The sequence below is a fragment of the Physeter macrocephalus genome, chromosome 14, assembly GCF_002837175.3.
Source record: "Physeter macrocephalus isolate SW-GA chromosome 14, ASM283717v5, whole genome shotgun sequence".
Lineage (NCBI taxonomy): Eukaryota > Metazoa > Chordata > Mammalia > Artiodactyla > Physeteridae > Physeter > Physeter macrocephalus.
The window spans coordinates 87,466,662-87,492,639 of record NC_041227.1 but is presented as its reverse complement, the minus strand read 5'-3'; the positions used below and the strand labels follow the sequence as shown (position 1 = coordinate 87,492,639).

The 25,978-nt window shown below is 42.2% G+C and overlaps 1 protein-coding gene across 1 annotated transcript; it reads right to left on the bottom strand.

The window, feature by feature from the left end:
- Positions 1-724: 724 nt before the first annotated feature.
- On the bottom strand, positions 725-21,357 carry LOC102993832 (myosin-4). Its single transcript, XM_055090810.1, is given in 40 exon segments — positions 725-913; positions 1,708-1,799; positions 1,902-2,001; positions 2,086-2,256; positions 2,347-2,472; positions 2,806-3,009; positions 3,097-3,405; positions 3,807-3,931; positions 4,023-4,182; positions 4,465-4,647; positions 5,393-5,593; positions 5,754-5,872; positions 7,669-7,795; positions 8,343-8,756; positions 8,843-8,933; positions 9,186-9,285; positions 9,288-9,327; positions 9,410-9,535; positions 9,537-9,791; positions 11,917-12,172; positions 12,268-12,404; positions 12,493-12,616; positions 12,956-13,032; positions 13,034-13,074; positions 13,155-13,242; positions 14,313-14,385; positions 14,480-14,784; positions 15,577-15,747; positions 15,860-16,009; positions 16,100-16,218; positions 16,422-16,560; positions 16,714-16,817; positions 16,913-17,011; positions 17,665-17,728; positions 17,866-17,958; positions 18,045-18,159; positions 18,934-18,961; positions 20,089-20,245; positions 20,359-20,502; positions 20,602-21,357. Coding segments are annotated over 40 exon segments (5,784 nt in total). The 5' UTR covers positions 20,806-21,357; the 3' UTR covers positions 725-760.
- Between the last annotated feature and the right edge of the window lie 4,621 nt (positions 21,358-25,978).

Sequence of the window (25,978 nt, the reverse complement as noted above, 5' to 3'; positions counted from 1 at the left end):
GTTAGATACGTGTCCTAATTCCTTAGCCCTGCGTGTGAGGCTGAACCCCTCATAGTCAGGTCTCACCTTCTGTCTCTGGCCTTCTTGGATGCCCTTTGCTCATGGAGCCTATGCTTCAACTACTCTGAAATCTCATGCTTGTTTTCTCTTCTTACAATGACCATCTCCTTTTCTCTTTCACATGATAACTATTTACTCATCTTTTAGGAGCTAATTCCGTCTCCCTTGAGAAACCTTTCTGGATTCCCCAGGTTCACATCTCACTCTATGTTATTACCACACTTTGTTTTCATGCTTCTCTCAGAGTACGCATATTGTACCAGCATCCGTTTGAATTGCTATCACTTGCTGGCTTGAGCTCTTCAAAAACAGGGATGGTTGTCATATCCTTGGTGCCAATTTCTGTACAGACACGTTCTTGATACTCAGTAAAATTGGTTGAATGGAATTGAGGATCCATTAACCACCTTTGCATCCTCTTAGAGCACTTCATTTCATTTGCCTTCTATTAAAGTTGGTTCCCTGACCACATTCGTTTTTTGTCATTGTCTCTGACTGCACACAGTAGGAGCATATAACAAATGTTGAATAAATGAATTAGTTCTAATAGCACTATTGAGCTTGTAATTAAGGGACACGTGTATTTTTAGATTGCAGAATTCTCTGCAGATTTATTTCCTTGACATTACAATGACATGACAGTGACAAAGAACTTCACATTTTGTGCATTTCTTTGGTCACCTTTCAGCATTTGAATGAATTACTCTTCACTTATGACTTTTGTGTGAACCTCCCAGCTCTTCACCCGCCGCTTGTTGACCTGGGACTCGGCAGTGTCAGCCCTTTCCTTGGCCTCTTCCAGCTCGTGCTGGAGCTTGTGGAATTTGGCAAGGTTGACATTGGCTTGTTCCTCCTGAGAAAAGAAGTGCATTTGAGAGAACAAGAAAATTTGACATTTTCTGATTCTTACTGCCTTTGTTACTAAGAGCAGCTATAGGATTTGCTTCATGAGTGAGAAAGCAAAAGGTTCTGTTCTTTGGTGATGTACCTATTTGGGGCAAGGCATCCCACATATTCACCTCTGTGTTGGTGGGCTTACAACCCCCTGTTCGTTCTCTCTCACTTGACTCTCTTCCTGACAAACTTAAGATGCTACAGTGACAACAGGGATATCAAAGTAGCAGGAATCTGAATCAACCTTGTTTCTGTGAAACAAACTTTAAAAAGTAGGCACTGTGGTAGTATTGGGTGTGGAGAACCTTAAGGAAGGTTTTAGAATTAACAGGATGAGAAAGATAACTGCAGCCATATGGAAAAGAAATGTTCTGAGGTGGATTCATCACGAACTTAAATAAGGCTTAGATTCAGAGTGCTCGCTTGCACAGCCCCTGTGGTGCTGGGAATTGCTGGGAGTAGAGTGTTCTAGTTAGGGAGGGAGGTGGGTTGTAACCAAGAAGCATTTCTACACTGCCTTGTCTGGAAAACTGCTAGAGGTCTCCGAAGAAATGAACCTGAATCTCTAAGGCTCCAATAGTTAGTGGTAAGATTTTTTTCATTCTAAATAAATACTCATTTTCAAACCTAATTTTGTATTCCCAGTTTTGTATTCTTTGCCTTAACGAAAGCCTCTTAAATTCTATGAGCTTTAGTCTCCACAAATCCTGGCCCTGCTCCTGAACCTTTCTCTCTCACTGGGGAGGTACTTACAGCCTCTTCAGCTTGTCTCTTATAAGCTTTAACTTTGGTTTGTAATTTGTTCACCAAGTCCTGTAGCCTGAGGACATTCTTGCGCTCCGGTCCTCCTCAGTCTGGAATGAAAGAGGTAGCAAATAGTGTCATTGTTTGAAAACAACTCATTTTTATTTTCTTGAAAGCAGTAGGCTTGAATTATATGGAAAGGCTGGTCACCTAGAAAGTAAGTTCCTTCACTCTTCTCTCATGTTTCCGAAGACCCTTGACAGCCTCAACTTTGCGCCTCTGTTCATTTTCAAGCTCCCTCACCTGGAAGAGGACAAAGGTGTTTAGCCACTTGGCTGTAACTAGCAGCATGAACAGGCTGGTAATTGAACAGGCTGGGAGACCCACCCACGCCTCCAGCTTCTGGATCTGCTTCCTCCCGGCCTTCAGGGCCAGCTGCTCAGCCTCGTCCAGACAGTGCTGCAGGTCCTTCACCGTCTGCTCCAGGTTCTTCTTCATCCGCTCCAGGTGGGCGCTGGTGTCCTGCGCCTTCTTCAGCTCCTCCGCCATCGTGGCCGCCTAATTAGCAGTAAAACAAAACCAGTAGAGAGAGCTGAGACAGCTCATCAAGATTCTAACTTGACCACCCCCGTGTGGCCCTCTGCTCACGTCAGTGATGGCCTTCTTGGCCTTCTCTTCTGCGTTGCGAGCTTCCTGGAGAATGTCCTCCATCCCTCCCTGGATTTGGGAGATGTCTGTCTCCAGCTTCTTTTTCGTGTTGATCAGGCTGGTGTTCTGGTTAAAATATCAAATTTAGAAATACTATACATGAGAGCAAAATTACAATGTCCAATGTTCTAATGAACCCACAAACTAATTAATTAAGGTAACTAATTAGTATCCCTTCTTGTTCCATAAATTATCTGAGTTGACAATATACTTTTACAAGACAGTCAACTCTGAATGTCACAGTTCATATAAACAAAAATATTGTTAATCCAAAGATATTACATATTTTAAACTTTAACCTCCATAAAACATTATGAATAAATTTTTAGATAGTACTGAGATTTGAGCAAGAATTTCATTTTCAGTCCACAGTATTTTTTACTTTTATGTTATACTCACCTGGGTGTGCAGGAGCTGGACGCGCTCGCTGGCGTCCAGGGGCTCCTGCTCTGCCATCTTCCTGCTCCGCTCCGTCTGCTCCAGGGTGGCCCGCAGCTCCTCCACCTCGGCCTGCAGCAGGTTGGCTCTGCGCTCCACGATCGCCAGCTGTTCCTTCAGGTCCTCTTGGCCCCGGAGAGCATCATCCAGGTGGAGCTGGGTATCCTGTGGAATGAACAATCATTGAGACACCTTGTTCTCAGGGCTGCAGTCACCCCAACTTCCCTGGGACCATCTCCTGCGCCTATTTACCTTGAGGATGGCTTGGGTGTTCCTGTAGTTCTTCAGGGCCTCAGCAGCCATGTGGTTGGCATGGTTCAGCTGGATTTCCATTTCATTGAGGTCTCCCTCCATCTTCTTCTTGAGCCTGATGGCATCATTTCTGCTCTGGATCTCAGCATCCAGCATGGTCTGCATAGACTCCACGACTGTAATGTGGCTCCTCTTCAGCTGGTCAATTTCCTCATCCTTTTCAGCAATTTTCCTGTCAACTTCAGACTTGACTTGGTTCAACTCCAGCTGGATGTGCAGGATCTTTCCCTCCTCGCGTTCAAGAGATGCCTTAATGACAGCAAGGGGTGACATTAGCAGGGAATGGAAGTGCATAGTATTCTAGAGATAGGAATTAGTTCCTACCTTTGTGCTACTATAACACATCTTTATTCCATTGTTACAGAAATTTCTGCAATGTGTTGTTGTTGGTTTTGTATAATTCTGTCTCCCCAGCTAGCTAATGCCAATGGGGGCAGGGCCCTTAACTTATTCATCTTTGTTTTCTTGGTGTCTAGCACACAGTTCCTGATGTCCAGTTATGTTAGTTGTATGCATGGTCAATTTTCCATCCTCATATTTATTACCCAGAGTAAAAATTATTTTTCTTTTCTCTTGATTCACCTATTCTTGCATGTATTTGATCTTAATTCCTCTCAGAAGGGTGTTAGAGTCTACAATAAAATGTCTGCCTCTGCCTCTTCTAAAGCGGCCTGAATTTCAGACTTTTCTTGTTCCACTTGTTTCTTTATTTTCTCCAGTTCATTTATACGTTTCCCTCCTTCTGCAATCTGCTCAATGAGGTCAGAAATCTCCTCTGTTCGTGGAAAAAAAATTTTTTTAATTCATTCAGTGAGGGAAAACATTCTTTCAAATCTTTTGTTGAAGAAAAGGTAAAATGTACTCATGTTGCAAATTCTTGTTTTCCCACTTCAAGGTTTCAAGTTGGTCTAAGGATTCCTCATAAGCATTCTTAACCTTGAACAGCTCTGTGCTGAGGGCGCGGGACTCCTGGGAAGCTTCAAGTTCATCATGAGTTTCTTCATACTGTTTCCATTCTGATAGGATCTGAGGGGCAAGGAATGGTCAAGAAATTGGGTGGAGAAAGTTTGATGGGATGAAAACCATTTATTCTGGCAACTTTCAAACAGAGTTGAGATGATCGGGGACTGAAAAATAATTATGAATGAGAAGAGTAGAAACCACAGGAGTCCCCCCTCCTCCCCACCTACTCATGGAGCGGGAGCTACTGAGAACAGCCCTCGGATGGTTTGAATAGGCACATGGAAGGTGGGAGGCTCTCCTTAATCACATGTTGAATGCTGAGACGGAAACTGGTGCAGAAATTACCTTATCCGAGTTCCTTTGCTTTTTGTCCAGGGCTGCACAGGCGGCATTTGTCCTCTCCACATCAGTCATGAGGTCCTCGACCTCATTCTGGAGCCACTGCTTGGTCTTCTCAAGGGAAGCGCATTTGGCGTTCACAGCTTCTACGTGTTCCTCGGCATCTTTCAGACGCTGGCCAGCTTCTTCCTAAAAAGTGAGATAAGGACAATAGAAGTGAATGGTCACTCAGTAACTCTTCTAAGGCATCTACCAAAACATTATAATTCCTATCTGGTTCTACATTATTCACAGAATAAATGACTAGATCTCTCCTGAAACTTTCTCTTGAATGAGCAGGTCCCTTCCTTAAACTTTCTGTTGAATAAGATTCTCCCTCTTAAGTTCAGTCTTGAACTTTTGATTGCATTGAATATTTAGACCTTTCATAACAATATGTGTTATTTCTTATTACAGAGCTTAATGTCTACTTTTTAGTCTTTAACACTGTATTCTTTTTTCCTCTACAAATAACCATGCTTTTACATCTCAAAAGGAGGAGCTGTGCTTTAAAGTCTGATTATTTTTCTCTTACATATCTGTCACCCTGGACCGATTTTTCCATTAATGGCCAAGAGGGAGGAGCAGCACGGGGGAGGATAATTGACTCTTATTCTGTCTACATCTGTATGGATAGGATGATGCCAGAAGTCCCCCTTTAAAAAATAATCATTCAGCTTCCTCTTGCCTCATGTCCTTTTTCCTTCTACCCTCTAACTTAATTTCTTTCCCTAGACAACCTAGAGTATTTGTTTTTCTTGCTTAGGTTTATGTCATGCATGATTTTTCCTAGGTTTTTATTTGGGGAGCAATGGACATTTGCCCATGTGGTATTTAATACCAGGTGCACTTTGATTGTTAACAGAGCTATTTTCATTTTAGGTAATTCTAGAACATACTTGGCCTCCTCCAGCTCCTCCGTGCGCTGGATGGCGTCCGTCTCATACTTGGACCTCCACTGGACCACCTCGCTGTTGGCCTTGGACAGCGCCCTCTGCAGCTCGGCCTTGGCTTCCTGCTCCTCCTTGTACTGTTCCCGCAGCAGCTCACAGTCGTGGCGGGAGGACTGCAGGGCGTGGGCCGGGGCGCTCTTGGCCTGAGAACAGAGATTGGTGACTTGATTTTATATCTTTAAAGTGATGTTTAGTCCCTAAGCTCCTGTAGGCCACCAGAAGAAAATCTGTAGAAGTAAGCAGAAAACAATCTCAAAAGCAAGGATAATGACAGAAACAACAACAGCTGTAAGTAGGGCTAACCTTTATCTCCTCTTCAAGCTGCCTTTTCAGTTCTTCCGTCTGTTGTGTGAATGCTTGTTTGCCCCTCGAGAGCTGAGAAACTAATGAGTCCTTTTCATCTAGCTGGCCTGAGTATTCACCTATAAAGATCAAGAACCAGAAAACTCAACCTTACTTTGGAAATTAAAGCTCTAAATTACAAACTGGAGCAGGGAAAGGGAGCTGGGTCTGAAACATGATGGAGAATGTGGATTTTAGCAAACCACCAATTTCCACTTCAACCCTGGTGAGGACATCTATGTGAAAATGAGAAGTAGGGAAGACTTTGAGGCAGATTACACGCTTCTGAACAATACAAAAGATTTGGGGAGATATTTCAAATTATTTGATCACAGTAGAAATTGGTGAAGAAATATGTGAAAAAAATGTAAATCAAACCAACAAAAAACATTCCAGTGTTTTTTGTGTAATGCAACAGTGTTGTACTAGTTTACCTTTCACTGAAACTTGATTGAAACAGAATTTATTCTTTGGAAAATAGGAGACTTTGAGCAGTTCCCTCTGAAATGATGTTCGAAGGAAAATCCTGGAAGAATTTTTATATTAAGAAACAATCAAGTGTCTTTCCACCCCAAGAACGAGTTGGTTTGTGTATAACTAATCAGTTCTTAAACTAAGTGGCATTTAAATTTGTCTCCCATTCTTTAAGCACCATAATTCAGAAAATACACTATATAGTTGACCCTCGAACAATCGGGGTTAGGGGTTTCGACCCTCTGCGCGGTTGCAAATCCACTTATAACTTTACAGTCAGCCCTCTTTTTTCACATCCATGGATTCAACCAACTGTGGATCATCTAGTACTGTAGTGTGTTTTTATAGAAAAAAAAATCACGTATAAGTGGACCCACACTGTTCAAACCTATGTTGTTCAAGGGTCGACTGTATTATGTTAAAAAGAGAGAACACTTTCAGCACCATTTTTGAACTGGTTACCTGGCAGCCTTATCTCTTTAACATTTAATAAGAATCACAGCTTTCAATTTGTTTTTTTTCATACCACTAAATTACTAGGAGTAAACATGTAATGAGGAAAAGAAACTACAGGGAACATTCTGATTATTTGCGAATACAGTTTTTCTTTTTCATAAAGTGTACTTATCAACTGTATAACAATAATAAAAGCCTTACTTGAGCTTTGTTCTAGAAAGAACAATATTTGAATGAATATGAAAGAGTAAAGTGGTTCTCCAACAATTTGATCCACCTATTATGTTAATGGTCCAAATGACCCACAAAACAATTTCCATCTTGTTATCTCTCACTTGGGGAGGAGAACTTTGGTAGAAAGTTGGACAAGTTGATAGGGGGAGGAGTTAATGCAGAGACCCTCCAATTTGGATAATCAAAACTCTATGTACCTCACTTGAATGCTCCTGGCTGGATTGTGGTCCTGAATATTTCCCTACTTAACTGTGGTGCTACCGGCAGTTGGCAAGACTTCAGGGAAAAGACTGGAGTAAGCATTCTTGGACAGGTCATTTCATCACTACTGTAATCCGACATCTTTAAAATGGGGATAACATTTCACAGACTAATGAGGGTAAAAAAGTAATTAACTTGTGGAAGCACTTTGAAAAGCAAATACTGTCAGGATACACTTTTTTATTAGATAACTTTTATATTAGAGTGAAATCTGCTTTAAAGTGTTAAAAAACAAAAGAGCCTGGGTCTCTATTTAAAAGAAAACAAACCCAAAACCAAAAAGGCAGAAAGGAGGAAAGTAGTCCATGCTGGTGGTCAATAAGGTGTTCATATGAGCAGCACCTCCCAGGGAGGTCATATGTGAGCTCAAGTAACTCGGTGTAGAGTTTTTCAGCAACTGGGTAGCCAAGATAAACTTATGATTCAAGGTCAACACCGGTAGATGGCCCACCCGCTTCCGTCTGCAGACGCGCCCTCTGAGCCGTCAGGTCACTGATCAGCCGCTGCTGCTCTTCCTCCTTCGTCTTAAGTTCACTCACTTGGTCTTCTAGAGCGCGGCACATCTTTTCAGGGTTTCCCTGCATTCAAAAAGTGGTAAACGGCATCTTAAGCAAGTATTTGGACCATAGAAATTTGCAATAATCGAAGCATTCCATAGGAGCTGCAGTACTCATTTATTTTGAGAATAAACTACCTTTACAAACAACAACAACAACAACAACTGAGGCCTTAGTTTGTGATGGAAAGAGTAACAAGACACATAGTCTACACCTACTGCCGTGAAATTGCTTTGTGAAACTAAGCCTTTACTCAGTTGGCTTATCTGTGATATGAGAATAGTGATACTTGATGACTCAGCTCATGAAACTTCTTTGAGAAGCAGATTATGTATTTGTGCTTAAGGGAAAAACAAAAAGGCTAATCAAGAGGCGTTTTAAAAATTTCAAAATACATCATTGAATTGTATTTTTTATTGGAAAGAACTTGAGTTTTCAGGATGCATATTCTTTGGGGACAGCTATTCTCCTGTGAAGAGGGAGCACTTGGCCCCATCACATGAGAGTTGCCCTTGCTGCGACCAGCCTCCTGCCAGTTACTGGTGATTCTTGAAAGGCTCACTCACACCTGTCCTACAGAAATCTCTTTAAGACTTAAATCATGATTGTACCTTGGCTTGGTAGCAAGGTCATCAATCTCCGTCTTCAGCTCGCTCTTCTCCTTCTCCAGCTTCTGCTTGACCCTCTGCAGGCTGTCGATCTGCTCCCCCAGCTCGGCCACGCTGTCCGCGTGCTTCTTCCTCAGCGCGGCCGCCGTGGCCTCGTGCTGCAGGGTGGCCTCCTCCAGGTCCCGGCGCAGCTTCAGGAACTCGGCCTCCCGCTTCTTGTTGAGCTCTATCTGGGTGGATGTGACGCCCCCCGCCTCCTCCAGCCGCTCGCTGATCTCCTCCAGCTCCCGGGAGAGGTCCGAGCGCTGCTTCTCTGCTTTGGCGCGGGAGGCCCGCTCTGCCTCGATCTCCTCCTCCAGCTCCTCGATGCAGGCCTGGCAGTGGGGAAAACCTCAACGTTAGCTCCTTTGTGTTAGTATTTTGTCATGTTGAATGAAACTGATGGAAATCATGGACTTACCTGTAACCCCTTGATCTTCTTCTGCAGTTGAATGCCAAGTGCTTGTTCATCTTCAATCTTGCTTTGCAGACTGCTCATTTCAAACTCTTTCCTGTTAAGAGAGCAACACATTAGCTCATACTCTGTCCTCTTGCCAGTCTTCTTCTCTGTGTGTAACTGAACGTTTTTGTACTGCTGGTGTCGAGGAAGTGCTAAAGTGCATGTTTTACAAGTCAGTACTGTGCCATTTTCATTAAATACAAAAGTTCAAGATGTCGTTATTTGTTTTTTTCTGTGTGCTGTGAAGTAATATTTTTGAGATCCAGACAACGAGCAGGTTACAACTGAATTCTCTCATACTCACATTTGGAGTTTTTCATCAAGTTGCTGCTTATCATTTTCTATATCCATTGTGGATTCTTGGGCCAATTTTAGGTCACCCTCCAGCTTCCTGTTGGCTCGAAGTCCATGCGCAGTTTCTTTTCTTGTTCCAGATATCCTTCGAGCTAAATATAAATAATGTTGAGTCATAAGGATTGCTTAGCTTCCCTTTGAAGAAAATAATTTCCTTGATAATTCTAGACTTACGTCATCCACTTGCTGCTCTAGCTTGGCTTTAGCTTTGTTCAGGGTGTTCACTTTGTCCTCTTCTGCCTTGGCTTCAGCTTTTCGCTTGTATTCCCTGATAATAATAAAAAAGTAAACTTCCCTTGTATACGTTTCCTACCTTGTTCTCTGTGGCATGTTTCTCCTTCTCAACCTTGGCCAGTGTCAGCTCAAGGTCATCTATGTCTTTCTTCAGTTCTGAACATTCGTCCTCCAGTTTCCTCTTCTTGGCCGTCAGCTCAGCATTGATCTCTTCCTCATCCTCAGCTCTCTCGGTCACTTCCTTGATCTTTGCCTCCAGCTGGATTTTGGTTTTGATCAGCTGGTCACATCTGTCTTCTGCATCAGCCAAGCTAGCTGCTTCCTGAGAAGGGACAGTAGACAGTTTTAGATCTTGTTCTGTGGACATTTTCAGATTTTATTAAGATTTTGAAACCAAACAAATAAATTGTGCTTTAAAGCTTTAGGTTAATTTTTATTAGCTTTCCATCATTTAGGAAATATTTATTGGGCACTCCGCTTATGGCACTGGAGATTTTTAAAAAAGGAATTTGTCATAATTCCTGATGAATTTATAATAAAATTATACTTATTAATGATGGGGTTCAGGATACTATCCCAAAGAATGGTACCTTGGCATAATGAATATCTTAAGCTAAAGGAGTTTGAGAAAAGAGCAGAAATAGGAAGCCCACCCTGACCCATTCCCCTCACCCTTCTTCCCTGAAACAGGTCATAAAACTTCCATGTGGAAGGTCCCCTCCCTGTACTGGGAGGAAAGAAGACATTCTTATCACAAGAGGTGGGGAATTTAGGACTGAGAAGCCTGTATAAACAAACCTTGTTAAACTGACCCTTATCTTCCTAGTTATTTCTTCATCACTTACTACCCCAGTCCAGACCCCTTTGTCTTGTCAATTCTTCACATATTTATCATTTCTTTGTCTAAAGGGTATAAAAGCTGCATGCTCTGGTCACTTCTTTAGGTCTTTATTCTCTTGTGAAGGCTCCCATGTACACATAAAAATGAAATAAAATTTGTTTGTTTTTCTCCTTTCAATCTATGTCAGTTTAATTTTCAGACCCAGCCAAGGAACCCTAAGAGGGTCAAGGAAATTTTTTTACTCCCCTGCATGATAACCTGTGTTTAATGTGTCGGTATATAATTTCAGTTAGTTTTCTTTATTTAATATTATTTTCCAGAAAAGTTTAGTATATGGAAAGCAAAGAAAATGGTTGGGTATTTAGCAGAAAAGTGAATTAAAGGGAAGACACATGCTACAGTGAGAGAGTGGGTGGAATGAATGGGAGCATGCGAAGAACTAAGGGGAACGGAACATTTTAGAAGGTGGTGCTAGAGAAGTAGCAAGCGAGTTTCTCAGGAGAAGAAATAGGAGTTGGAATATAAACCCTCTGAGGGCAGGGACTATGTCTCTTGCTAATGCTTGGAACTTCATGAAATATTTATTAAATGGGTAGTTGATAGAATAATGTTGAAAAGAAGTCATATTATACTGAGAGGAGTATACTTAGATCAGTTATACTTGGATCATATTATACTGAGAGAAATGAACTTCCATACAACTCCCATACAATTACCTCTTGATTCTTGAAGGTGTGATGAACCCCTCCTCAATTTGGAAAACCTTTGTCTCCATAAACCACAAGGAAAGTCACAGTGCCAGCCTAGGTATTTATAATTCATTTTTCTTTAATTTTTCTACTCATGTGTCTAAAACCTGTGCGCCCACTGGAACCAGTGCAGATTCCCTTCTGAATTCAGAGAACTAGAGAGTAGCTTTTAATGTTTCTACTGTTGATTTCAGTGGTGGCAGCTGAAATTTTCTTGTCATTTGGGTCACAGAAATGGGTTAGACAGTGGTGTTGATCAAATATTTCTTCTCAAGCCTCTGGATATTTCTTGGGACATCAGAACAAGAACATCAGTACTATTTCTCATGCTTTGCCTAATTGACACTATTTATAGAAAATATTGCCATTATCATTGCAATGATCTTATTCTTTCAGGTCCTAGAGGCTCTCTAAAGATATAGTTGAGAGGGAAATTGCCAGGGGACCATAGATTTTAAAATTCAGAATATGGGTTTCGAGTTGACACACCCTCATCGTAAAGTCTCCTCGCTCTTCACTGTCAACATTATTCTTTCTTCACTGCTCTTATTTGCATTTTTCAGCAGGGAGAGTCTTAGGGAACAAAGATCACTTTCTTTACTGCCCATATTTTGCTAGGAGAAACAACAGGGGGAAAGGAAAAATGCTTTTATTTTTCCCTTCTCAACAGAAAGGAATCCTACCACAGAGCTTTTTAGTAATATTGTATATGAAATTTTATGGAACATTCTGAGGAGTTGTGAATTAAGAAAGATTGATAATCAGTCCTTTAATAAGGTGGAATTTAGACTCTCCCCTAGCAACTGCTGAATTGAAATTTTAGCATCAGATTGCAAGCAATGGCTTCTGATACTCACAGATTGAACCTGGAGCTGCAGCTCATTTTTCTCTTGCATCAGAGTTACTATTTTCCCTTCAAGTTCTTTCCATTTTGCCTCTGACTTAGCCACCTCTTCTTTGGTCTTCTCAAATCCTTTGTTCATGGTGGCCGTCTCCTTCCCTGTCTCTGCACTCTTGAGGAGGGGCTTGATTTTGAAATACAGCTTCATCCAGGGCCAGTCTTTCACATTCATGAAAACTCGAATATTGTACTGGATACAGAAGATGGACTCTCTGTGATAGGAACAGAAATGTTCAAAGTCAGGTATAACAGGAAACAGAATTAAAAGGCCTAGGCTGATGGGGTTTAGTAACATTTCCTATTTTACCTCCCCTCCACCATCTTCTGGTACTCCACTCTTGCCAAGAACCCTTTGCCCCTGGCCTGGGTTCGAGTAATCAGCTGGGCCAGCTTGTCATCTCGCATCTCCTCTAGGAGCCCCAGAAGGCCGGCTTTGAAAAAGACCTGTGCGTGGGCAGAGCTGCAGATCAGAAACTTCACGTAGACTCCAAAGGGACAGGCATAGTGTCTGGTGGGCCTTAGAGACTATTACCTTGGTGTGACCAAATTTATACTGGGTGTGGTCAATGTCGATGGACCCGAGGAGCTTCTCAGAAGCCTTCTTGCTGTCAGTGAATTGTCCTTCAGGGATTGCACTTGCATTTAATACCTTATATCTGTTTGAGCCAAACAAATAAATGATACAGCTGTTGTCACCAACAAGAAATCTTCCTGCCTTATTATAGAAACAACAACAACTGTTAGGTAGTCTAACACAGATAAACAAGCAGATAAACACAGATAAACAAGCAGATAAACACAGATAAGCAATCATATCTATCTCTTTATCTAGTCTTTGTATATTCAAGGGGGGTCAAACTTTTAGTATATCAATACGGAGTCTGTTAAATTTGTTGCTCTTCAATTTTAATAGACGTTATAAAGGATAGGATTATTTCATTGAAAAATGAAATAACAAGAAGCTTGTAAAATAATTCACAGTGAGAAAGTCTGACCTCTGTTTGAAGTCTGCATACAGGATTCTGCTTGGGAAGCCCTTCCTACAGATGCGGATGCCCTCCAGCACACTGTTAACACCTCAGCTGGTGCAGGACGAGATCATGATCCATGGCCCCTAAAAAGAGATACATTTTCCATGTAATAGTCTAATGAGAAGTCACACTAGAGCTTGTCTGGATAGCAGAAGTGTCTTACCAGGGGTTTTGGTTTCATTGGAGACGATGCACCGTACAAAGTGGGGGTGAGTGCTGCTCAGGCTGGTCATCAGCTTACTCAAATTCTCCTGTGGAACCATGTGAATTTTTGGTTAAAAATGCACTAGTTTTGTACATTCATATTTATAGACATAATTATCGTGATCCATAATACTGTTTTAATTTCAATGATTAGTATCCAGATTGAATTTGCAGAGGGTTATCTCTGGAAATATCTCTATTTTCCCTATCTTTGTGCATTATAAACTCGCTGTTGAAGTGGTTATTCATTCCTGTTGAATTTCCTAGCATATGTTATAAAGTTATGGCATTTTAACATATGGAAATACTCTACCCATAATCTTTTGTCTAGATAATGTGGTCCAATTTACAAAAAACTCAAAATCTTCTTCCAGCTCTCCCATTTCTTTCTTCACCCAACTTTCAATTGTATCTGCTTCTCTAGCACATGCTTATTCCTTATAATTACATAGCTGTGTCTTCCTGCTGGTTTCATAGAAAGGGGCCTTTTAATGCCTTGTTCTAGGAATTGGCAGAAGACGGACAGCCATATTGCCAATGTGAGAGGTTTCCCACCCTGTGGAAATCCTGATTTTTCAGGATAACTAGAACTTCAGTTATTACAGATAGGATTGTCAAAAGATAAGTAAATTTTCCTTAAAAAGCTATTTCTTATCACACCCGATTTCTTATTTTCTTCTTTAGATCAGCTTCCAAATCCTACCACTATTTTTCTATCCTCACCTTTCAGAATCTACTCATTTCAGTTTTACACCAATACACACCTAAGCACCTACCCCATTTGGACGCTCCCAAAGAAAATCTCATGTTTTGCTTAATCTTCTCCCAGAAGAAGCTTTTAACTGTCAAATGACCTTATTTCCAGGCCCCAATATTGAATTTTACCGCCTCATACTGACTCTGACCTCCTGGCACCCGTGTCTCCTATATACTGAGCTATCTCTTCCAAGCTACCCCACACCTTCCTACGAGAGTCAATGCTACCACTACCTGCTGACCTGTCTCCTGGAGCCACATTTAGTTCTAGAATCCTTGCAAGATTATTTACCCTTCCCCACATAGTAAAGTAAAGTTTAACTTCCTGAACCTAATTAAAGAGAGAAAGTGAAGTTTGTACCCTGAGGACAGCTGACACGGTCTGGAAAGAAGAACCCTTCTTCTTGCCGCCTTTCTTTGCACCGCCACCCTCTAAGGGGAAGAGAAATCACAAGCACTCATAGTACAGGCTTTCTCTGCCTCAGTTTTATACATTAAGTAAAAGATTAATTCTGTTGATAATTTCCTGCTTCAGATGTTTCCTCGGAGAAAAGGAAAGCCAGAACCTTCACTGCGGAATTCTGGTACAGCCCGACCACCGTCTCGTTCAGGGGGTCCTTGTTCTTCTCCAGCCGGCCCATGACGTTGTAGTCCACGACGCTGGCGTAGTACACCAGGGAGAAGTGGGCCTCAGCCCTGCCTTTAACCTCCTTGGGCTTCTGGAAGTTGGCAGACTTGCCCAGGTGCTGGTCATACAACTTGTTCTCGAAGGAGGTGTCTGTGGCCTTGGGGAACATGCACTCCTCTTCCAGGATGGAGAAGATGCCCAGTGGCTGAGAGAATGAAAAGAAACATGACACTTGAATTTTGTCTGCCTGTAGAAATAATGTGGAACACAATGATCCTATTTGAGTAAATTCGTCATTTCATCCTTTACAGTTAGTGGAAACTCATTTCTTTGGTCAGAAGTTGTTAAATCACAAATATTTATCAGGTACCTGTCAAGATCCGGGTGTGGTGTTGGGCTCCGGGATATGATGGAGAGTAAGATAAACAAGGAAGGAGCTCTGGTGGAGTTTGTGTCTTTGCCCCAAAGGCCTTAGAGCAATATTTCTCCAGGTGTGACTTTGCAGACGGGTTGTGTCAGAAGCACTCGGTAAAAATGCAGATATTCCAAGGCTCCACCCCACACTTACCCAAAAGTATTTCTAGGAGTGAGATTAGGGAAATGTGCAGTTTTACTAAAAGTACTTGTGGCAAGTCTTTGACACAACTGAGAGTCTCTTCTTTAAAGCACTAGAAATTCCAATTTCAAATGCCAGCAGTGATGACTCCAAGGCTGACAAATAAGAAGTAAAACGTACTCTCCTCAGAGCTCTTTTATGAGGAAAGATGGCTTAAGTATCAGGCTTGCATTGCACACTGTGGGGAAATGTAGAGTTCTGGACTCTCTAGAAAAGATTCAGTATCCTTTTACCAGAGTACCTACCTTGGAGTTGGCAAAGGAATTTTCCTGATTTTAGTTACAAGTAGAAATCTCTTACCAGAGTATACAGCGAGTGTTATGATTTTCTTTTAAGTATGGGTCAGCAGTGTGATCTGTGATCTGAGAAAGGGAAGCGAACCTTCTCGAGGAGCTGAACGCAGGCGGCCAGGTCCATCCCGAAGTCGATGAACGTCCACTCGATGCCCTCCTTCTTGTACTCCTCCTGCTCCAGCACGAACATGTGGTGGTTGAACAACTGTTGCGGTTTCTCGCTGGTGAAGTTGATGCACAGCTGCTCCAGGCTGTTGAACTGGGTATTTCGAATACCAAAGAGTTTGAGTGAGTTTGGAAAACCCAGTGGAGACTCAGCAAAGCAGACACAAAGGGTGCTTTGAGGCTTGTCATTGATCCAAACAACTCACGTCGAAGATCTCAAAGCCAGCGATGTCCAAGACCCCGATGAAGTACTGCCTGGGCTGCTTGCTGTCCAGCTGCTGGTTGATGCGGGTGACCATCCACAGGAACATCTTCTCGTAGACGGCTTTGGCCAGGGCGCCCACTGCATTGTACACCTTCATGGACAGAGTAATGTTTGTTGCTGTTATTAAAGACGTGTCCTGAAGGCCTGGGAAGCGTGAGATTCACAGAGCTTGCGCCATTACCTGCTGCACAGTCTGGCCTTTGGTGACATACTCATTGGCGACCTTGACCCTGGGGTAGCAGAGGGCTTGGAGCAGGTCAGCAGAGTTCAGACCCTGGAGAGAGGCAGCCTTGTCAGCAACTGCAGAGACACGATTCAGACATCCAACATGACCTCCTATGACCCCACTGTTCCTAGAGGCCGAGTAAGGAATGAATCATTCCTGTGTGGGGTTAAATTTGTATGTGGCCATCAGATGCTCAGGTGCAAAGGAGACATGAGTTTGGAGTGGGCTTATTTGCCTGTATTCTCTCATTTAACCCAGTTGGAGGTTCATTTGGTACCTTCAGTGCCATCTGGCTCTGCTTGCTCCTCACGCTGCTTTTGCTTAAATTTCAAGTTCCCATAATGCATTACTGCCCCCGTGAGCTTGTAGATGGACACTTTTTCATCAGAAGAGAAGCCCAGGATGTCAGTGGCACTCTACCAGGAGAGATGAGAGGGCAGAATTAGGGCACAAGACACAAACTTATTTAGAAGAACTTATACTGTGTCCTTATTCACATCTACAGCAGGTTGTCGTTGTCATTTCCATACACAATGACTTATTTTTAAGAAACTGCATGTGTAACTGACGTCAGTGGCCATCAGCTCTTCTCGGTCATCGGTGCTAGGGACTGTGATCTCCCCTTGCCTGACGAAGGCGTAGTCGTATGGGTTGGTGGTGACCAGGAGCATTTCTGGGTGCATAGAATTCAGGGTGTATGTTTTACATTAGAAGTTGTGCTAATGAAAACATTGGCTTCTAACTTAATAAATGTAAGCTCTTTCATACCAGCTAGTTCTGGCTTCTTGTTAGACATGATCTGATAAAAAATATGGTAGCCTCTTTCTGCCTTTAGCTGGAAAGTGACTCTAGACTTCTCCAGAAGATCTGCACTGGAAAGTAGACATTGGATTAGAGGGAAAAATGATAAAGTTCCTGGAATGATTTTGGAACTTGGGGTCATAAGCTAAATCTCACTGGCCCCATGAGATTTCAGCTGAATGGTCCCATGAGGTATCACCTGTTAGTCTCTACCACTGCAGTTGCTCTTGCCACCTCTAGAAGGATACTGAAGTTGCCTGGCTCAAGGCATATTCATTTCTCATACAGAAGATTCTTGACATTTCAAATATAATTGATTCTTGATAACCTGTTCCTCCTCAGGGTCTCTTCTCGCTTTATAACAGAGGGGTTACTAAGAGCAACATTTATCAAGGCTCACACTAGGAAGAAATCACATACACTAAACCCAAGCTACATACCCCCAGTCTTAGCTTTTTCTTAGAAAAATTTGAAATTTCTTCTGAGGCTGGCATCCTTCAGATAAGCCCAGCAACTCCTGGCAGTTTCTAGAGCACCATTGGCTCCTGACTGAAGTGGGTGAAGCACACTGTGGGCTCTGGTTAAGACGGGCATTACCCACAGGCATGTTTGGCATGACTGGTGTTTCACAGGCTCCAGGCTCAGCAGGAGCTGGAAGACGTTCCTCCCAACCATCATTTGTCATCCTTGGATTCTATTTAGGAGGTCCTGTTACTCACATGTTTCAACATCAGCAGAAGCCAGTCTCCCCGTGGTGCCGAAGTCGATCCTGATGAATTTACCCTTGCAAGTGAAAAAGATGATGTTATATACAAAACCGTTAGCACACGAGTAAGAAGAGATCGAGTTAGTAACTCGGACAGCCTTCTCTGGCATTTGAGAGGACACCTGAGAGAACCCTCTGTGACCCAGAGACTCACAGAGCGAGAGGAGTTGTCATTCCTCACGGTCTTGGCGTTGCCAGAGGCCTCCAGCAGGGGGTTGGCGCTGATGATCTGATCTTCCAGAGTCCCCTGCAAAGGCAAGAGCAGTCCTCACGTGTGGGGCTCGGGAGTTTCTTACTTGACAGCTTGGATCCTGACGTGGCAATCAGACGCACCTGCGTTTTGCCAGTAGTAGCTTCGTCCTTCCTCTTCTCCCCCGTGACCGCAATTGTTGCAAACGACTGGATGACACGCTTCGTGTTCACAGTCTTCCCAGCCCCGGATTCTCCGCTGTCCAGCAGTGATCAAATATGCGTGAGAAATTCAGCTCTGTGACAAAGGAAACCACTTCCTCCGCTAGCATTTACCGTCTTACGTGCCTGTCTTTATATGTCTTTGTCAGAGTCCCCTAGATCTTTCTCTTCAGGCCACATTTAGCCCATATTATTTCTGTTGCTTTGCACTGATAAGCATCTGAGACAGTCGATCATTAATCATTTAGCACTTATTTCTTGAGTGCTTAAAATGTGTCAGGCTCTCTTGTAGGTGCTGAGGCCGGGTTTCAGGGGTCCAAGAAGCAGCTCCTCAAGCACTACGTAGTAAATGAAACAATTAGTAAAAAACTCTCTGAAGCACTGCGTGTGTTCTTCAGCTTCCTTAGACTAACGATATTCCCAAGTTAGGTCTTTGAAGGAATAGACATTCCTCAAGTAGGCCTTGAAAATGAACCACTGGTAACATTTGCAAACTGCCCCAACTTCAGGCAGTGTGTGTGCTCACCATCCAGTACTGGGTTCTGGCCACGTGTGGACATGGTGTTGTATATCTCCTAATCCCTGGAAAGCTCTGGAACTTTTAAGACTGGACTAGCAAACGATGTAATTTGGGACATTGTTTTTTTATACTTGGATGCAATCTGAGCCCTGTAATAAGTGATAGCAATATTTAGTTCCAGGCTGATTATGCCATTGCTTTAGTATGGGGCATGAACTAATTTCTTCTTTTGGATTGTGATTTTCCCAGTGAAAATAAAATAGGAATAAGTCTCAGAATAATAATACATACGTGATTAAGATAGACTGATTCTCTCGATCTAGAAGAAAGACAGTGGACAATCAGCATATCTACTAGTTACACGAACAAAACTTTCTATAGGGAAACACTGAGGGCATTGAGTGTAAGTGTCACATTCAGTGGAGTTTTTCCGTATATTATCGTAAAGTTACACGTGGTGTTGTTATTATGTCTCTTAAGTTGGAGAAGAGAAACATTAAAATGTGTCGTATTTTAAACTCCTTACGCCCCACAGGAAGTGTGTCCTTCTGGCTTAAAAGAAAGAGCAATCCTTTCCAGAGACACATTCCCTAGTTGTCATCTATAGGTTCCAGTGGCCTGCTCTTTGCTAATGAATGCATATAACTGAAAAATGCACAATATGCTAAGGATTTGGACTGTATTTCATAGTTCAAAATAGTGTTAATCAGGCCAAGATGGAGATTTAGTTTCTAAATGGATCAGTCACACACACACACACACACACACACACACACACACACACACACACACACACACACACACACACACACACACACACACACACACACACCCTCTGTCTCAAGGTCCCAGACTGCAACCCTAACTCTGATCAGCCTCCCAAAAGCATGCTGTTGGGTCAAAGAAAGATCAGGTAAGAGAGGGTGCCTCAATCAGAATAAAGTCCTTTTAAGGGGGGACAGTGACAGCTTCCTTTTGAATGCAGTAGTCCCCGGATACCATTTTCATTCAGAGAGAGGCTATTATCTCTGAAATGGGTTCTGATGACTTTAAAGACCTAACAATACTTCTTAAAGTATACAAGAAACTTAGGTAGTAAAATGATGAGCATATATTTTTCATTTCTATTCAGACAATACTATTCAGCTGTTAATTTAACCTTTTTTGTTACTTAAATATATAAAATCATGTATGTCTAAGCAAGGAGACTGTAAACAATCTTATTAGGGTTGGAGTAGTAGCATAGTCTGGTAAAATCGTGGAGGTAGAATCAGGAGAACTGAGTTTTAATCCCCACTTGACAATGTGTACCTCTCTGTGCTTTAGTCACCTCTTGTGTGCAACTAGGGGGTTGGATTTGAGTATTTCTAAAGGTCTTTTTAACTTTTCCATTTTGTGATTATAGGTGGTGAAATAATTGGTATGAAAAACAGTCAAGCCACTCACCAGTCAGCATGAACTGATAGGCATTGTCAGAGGTGGAGAAGATGTGGGGCAGGGCCTCCTGCTGTTTTTTGCCTCTGTAGGCAGCCACCACCTCTGGGTTGTACGCTGGCAGCCACTTGTAGGGGTTGACGGTGATACAGAAGAGGCCTGAGTAGGTCTGCACCGTAAAGGAAAAAAAGGAATATAATTATTTCATGGGGACCTTCATAACATACTATTTTTCAAAATATTAACCACCTGCATGAGCAGAGGCCGTGAGAACAAACTCACGTAGATCATCCAGGCTGCGTAAAGCTCTTTGAGGTTGTACAGCACTGCTGGCTCGAGCAGGTGGGTCATCATGACCATGTCCTCGATCTTGTCAAATTTGGGAGGGTTCATGGGGAAGACTTGGTCTTCTTTCACAGTTATTGTCTGTCAGGTCAAGTAAGAGAAGCCAGGTTGACAGAGTTGTGTCAGCTCCCCTAACTGGCAGTGGGGCCCAGTCTAATCCCCTCCAGATGTTTTACTCACAGCTCCAGCTTCGGTCTTGGCTGTCACCTTCCCTCCTTCTCTACTCTGCACGGTTGCTTTCACAAAGGACTCCTTAGGGTCTACCACGAAGATTGAGGACTTGGCATCAAAAGGCCTGTCATGGGCCTCCATGCGCTCCTTTTCAGGCATTTGGAGGTAAGGAGCAGCCTCCCCAGAAATGGCCATCTCAGCGTCAGAACTCATGGCTGTGGGTTATTGATGGCAGCCAAATCAAAGACACTGCCTGGCAGAGGAAGTAAAGATATTATAGAAAATCAGCAACTGGACCATTCGATTCATGTTAAAAAAAAAACCCACGACATTATTCCTTGACAAGTTGAGCGCTAGCATCTTGTTGGGTATGGTCAACCCCCTGGCTTGGCTGGAGGGGAAATGTCAGTCTCCGTGTTCTGTGCCAGTGGTGATAGATACTTATTCTTGCATTTGGAAAGAGACCGTTGTTTCTGGCTCATCTACTGTATGATATTGTAGCTCCTTTCTCTGTTTCGTTTGCATATTAATCTTAGGAAGCCTCCTATCATCAGCTTATACAGAACACCATGCTAAGATGACTGCAGGATTTCTCCAGCTCTTTCACTTATAGGTCTTACCTTCCAGTGGGATTATAAGCACCTTGCAGACAGGGAGTGTTTTCCTTCTACAGCACCCTTCACACCTCTTAGAACACATGCTGGGTGTGGGGAAGGACCAAAGTTGGCTTTATAAATTAAAACATCAATATAAATACGTTGCTAACGTTACAGGAACTATTTAGTACCTGGTGAAAACCTTTTCATTGTAGATTTGGGATTTACAAGGATTACCTAATAAAGGAAAGCAGAAATGTGAGGAGCCTTGTTTTGCATTGTTTAGTTAAAAATATCCTATTTTACATCAACTGCTCTTCTTCCTGTGTCATAATTTTGACAAACTCACTTTCTTCACCTGTCTTTAGTATTTCTCAAAGGCATTATAAAATGTAATTACCTATGTTTTCTTGCTTTATTACTAGTATTCTCATAAAAATTTCAGAAAACTTTTTCTTTTCAAGATCTGTCTCCTGCCACTTTAACATTCATCAATCCTGTGAATAATGATCATATATAACCTATTTTATAATAAAGATATCTATTTTTTAACATCTCTATTGGAGTATAATTGCTTTACAATGGTGTCTTAGTTTCTGCTGTGTAACAAAGTCAATCAGCTATACATATACATATGTCACTATATCCTTCAGTCTGTGTGACAGACTCTAGGTCCATCCACCTTACTACAAATAACTCAATTTCGTTTCTTTTTATGGCTGAGTAATATTTCATTGTATATTTGTGCCACATCTTCTTTATCCATTCATCTGTCGATGGACACTTAGGTTGTAAATAGTGCTGCAATGAACATTGTGGTACATATCTCTTTGAATTATGGTTTTCTTAGGGTATATGCCCAGTAGTGGGATTGCTGGGTCATATGGTAGTTCTATTTTTAGTTTTTTAAGGAACCTCCATACTGTTTAAAAAGATATCTTTTCAAGGAAAACTCAAAAGCACCTGGGTAATCTTCTCAACATTTTTCTATTCAAACTACAGTGATTTCGATAGCACAATTAAAATCCTTTATCTTGCTAAAAATGCTCACATTTTTCAAATTATATTTTTTTAAATGTCGATTTTACAGAATGTGAAACAATATGCAGATTTCAGCCACTTTTCCAAGGCAAGGGTTCAATCCATTCTGTTAATCCATTTAGACAGCATCTCAAGGTTTTTTATATTATATACAGTGGTGAGTAAAAGCTGCGTATAGGAAATTTATTGGTTTGGCCAAAAAGTTTGTTCAGGCTTTACCGTTAAGATGTTAACGGGGGCTTCCCTGGTGGCACAGTGGTTGAGAATCTGCCTGCCAATGCAGGGGACACGGGTTCGAGCCCTGGTGTGGGAAGATCCCACATGCCGCAGAGCAACTGGGCCCGTGAGCCACAACTACTGAGCCTGCGCGCCTGGAGCCTGTGCTCCGCAGCAAGAGAGGCCACTATAGTGAGAGGCCCGCGCACCGCGATGAAGAGTGGCCCCCACTCGCCGCAATTAGAGAAAGCCCTCGCACAGAAACGAAGACCCAACACAGCCAAAAATAAATACATAAATAAATTTAAAAAAAAAAAAACAAGGTGTTACAGGAAAACCCGAACGAACTTTTTGGCCAACCCAATACATTTTCTCTGTCAATGAACAGTAACACTGAGAAATGTTGTATCGCATGTTGTAATTCAATTATTTAAAATACAACCGGCAATGCTGGAAATGGAAAAAATTGTATCTAAAAACTCCTAAAGATTCTGAGAAAGCCTTCATTTATTGCAAAAGATATAAATTAATGAGAACCAGTTTCTAAAGTCTCCCTCAGAGTTTTTCAAGGGAAGCGTGAACAGCCATAAAATTGAAATGCTTTTATTTTATAACCTCCACGCCCCCACACCCCCGACCACTCTCCAAGCCATTGCAGATTTCTTGCTCCCTGCGAGGAATGAGAAAAATCAGTATCTTACCTTAGAGATGCAACCTTGAAGTGGGTCAGAACTGTAAGAAAAAGAGCAAATTTCTTCTTATTAAATGCTAACAATGCCCAATAATAGCATGAAGGATTCTGAATTGAGAAGCAGGAAATGACTGGGAACACCAAAACATCTAATGAAAATTGCCACATAGTAAGTTGGTAATTCCCTGGAAGGGCTGCCCTGGGCAGTGCGGGCCAGGATGTGTGGCATGCGTGCGGGCGGCCGGGCATCCCTGCTGGCCCTTCAGACAGAGCCCTGTCCTCACACGCGCTTTACCCTGAAGCTTTATGAGGAGAGACAAGGCATACTCATTCCAAGGGTGCTTTCATAGGGTCAGATATGGAAAACACGTGGCTTCCTCCGCTTTCTTACATCATATTTGGCAAAACGTGTTTTTGGCAGTGAAGGTCTCCCAAGTATAATTCCCCTCATATTAAAGATGTTTGGATATAATTAGAAATATTTCCTCTCACATTGGGTTAAGTGTATAAATCAATCTACTATAAATAATTTGAGTTGTTGGCAACCTGGAAGTGACTGCCTTTGGAATAGTGTAAGGTGTTGTTTCAAAGACAGCTATGATCTGGATTCCCTGAACTTTGTTGCCTGCTGCTCTTGTGTTTCACTGAATTGCCCGTGTGTAGTCTTTTCTACTGCCCGCACAATTGCAGGTATTATACTAGGGAGGAAAGTTTCGCTCTTTACCAGAGAGTCAGAAAAAGATTGTTGGTTTCTCCCAAGAAACCATGATTTTTCCCCCCCATTTATTGTACTTTTTCAAGGATGCTTGGAAATTTAATTTAAAAACTTGCTTCATGAAGAGCAGCCAAAGATAGACAGCTTCTTTCGTTTCCTTCAGTCAGTCGCCTCTGATTCACTGTCAAATCATTGCACGGCTTCGCCGAGCTGGGTTGTCCTGCTTCTTTCACTTTTGTTTTTTAAATGTAAGTTGCCTGTGAAATCTCTTTTCCTCTATGAAACTCAACATAGGAACAAAGTAGAAAACAGGGTATTTCTCTGTCTAATTATGCAGCATCTGTGACTTCTCCATCAGTTATCCATGGTATATATTTCACATTTTGCTTACAAACAATACCTGCATGTTATTTTCTATTCTGATGTTTAATTTTAAAAAATATTTGTTTTATTGTCTCTGTGGTCTTGCATCTCTTATGTCAGCATTGTCTATCTGGGACTGAGACAAAATTTGCTTAATATACCCTGTATTGCAACCTTTCATGTATTATTGTACTTATATTTCAGTTGATTTAATGGAAAGAGGCTGCCTTCTGAAAGCAGATATCTGGAGATACTGTTTGTAATGGTCACAGGATTTTATTGCTGTAAGGGACTATCTAATCCATATTCCTCATTTCACTAGTAAAGTAGCTGAGATTCAAGGAATAGAAGAGAGTTCACAAATCACACAGCAGTGTAGACCTTGGTCGCCTGATTTGCAGTCCAGTGTGCTTGCTGGTAACACTCTTCTACCTCAGTTGGTTAAAGCCATCAGGAAGGGTCTTCCAGGAAACATGCGTCTGAGAGGGGCTTTCCTAGCCAACTCTTAACCTGCCTTGTAACCACAGGTACATCATTTTATTTTCTTAGACACTTTCTTTATCAGGCATCTGCAAAATGTCACAGTGTTCTCAGAGAGAACATTTTAATAATGCTCTGAATAGGATTTGATGGGAATTTTAAGACAGCCTTTTGACTGCTCTGGATAGATTCTCCAATAAGTAGAGAATAGATGTTGGTTTTGGTTATTACTGCCAAGTTCTGAGGCACTTAAGCATTTACGGGTGACGTGGGAACATAGTGAAGGGGGCCAGTGCAGCGAGGAGCAATTCCACACCGTTCCTAAGGCCAGTGTGAATCCAAATTATCTGGGAACCTACTTCCACACATCTAATTAAGTCATTCTCTTGCAGGGCCATTTAAACCAATATACTCTTGCTTTCTATTCAGATGGGAAGTCACCATTCAGTTTTTCCTTTACGCTGTCCAGGAAGGCTACATTTTTGGCTATGCATTGCAACTAAATCCAGCTTAAAAAATCTTGATTCTCGGGCTTCCCTGGTGGCGCAGTGGTTAAGAATCCGCCTGCTAGTGCAAGGGACATGGGTTCGAGCCCTGGTCCGGGAAGATCCCACATGCTGCGGGGCAACTAAACCCGTGCACCACAACTACTGAGCCTGCGCTCTGAGCCCGTGAGCTACAACTGCTGAGCCCGTGCGCCACAGCTACTGAAGCCCGCATGCCTAGAGCCTGTGCTTTGCAACAAGAGAGGCCACCACGATGAGAAGCCCATGCACTGCGATGAAGAGTAGCCCCTGCTCGCTACAAGCAGAGAAAGCCCGCGCAGCAACGAAGACCCAACGCAGCCAAAAATAAATAAATAAAATAAAATTTAAAAAAATCTTGATTCTCTCAGGAAGCTCCTCTGAGTAACTCAGATTGCTACCATAGCTAGTTTTTGCACCAAATTTATACGTATCATTATGTGGGTTTAATATACATTTGAATAATTTGTTTGGGGATCAGATTTTATCGGTACTTTTATTCATTTATTTTGGCTCTTTACCTGATTACAGGGGGCCATGAAGTCTGAAAACATACTTGCCTATTGATAATAATATATAGAATAATTGTTTCTTTGTCTCCAGACTTTTTTTTTTTAACATCTTTATTGGAGTATAACTGTTTTACAATAGTGTGTTAGTTTCTCCTTTACAACAAAGTGAATCAGTTATACATATACATATGTACCCATATCTCTTCCCTCTTGCATCTCCCTCCCTCCCACCCTCCCTATCCCACCCC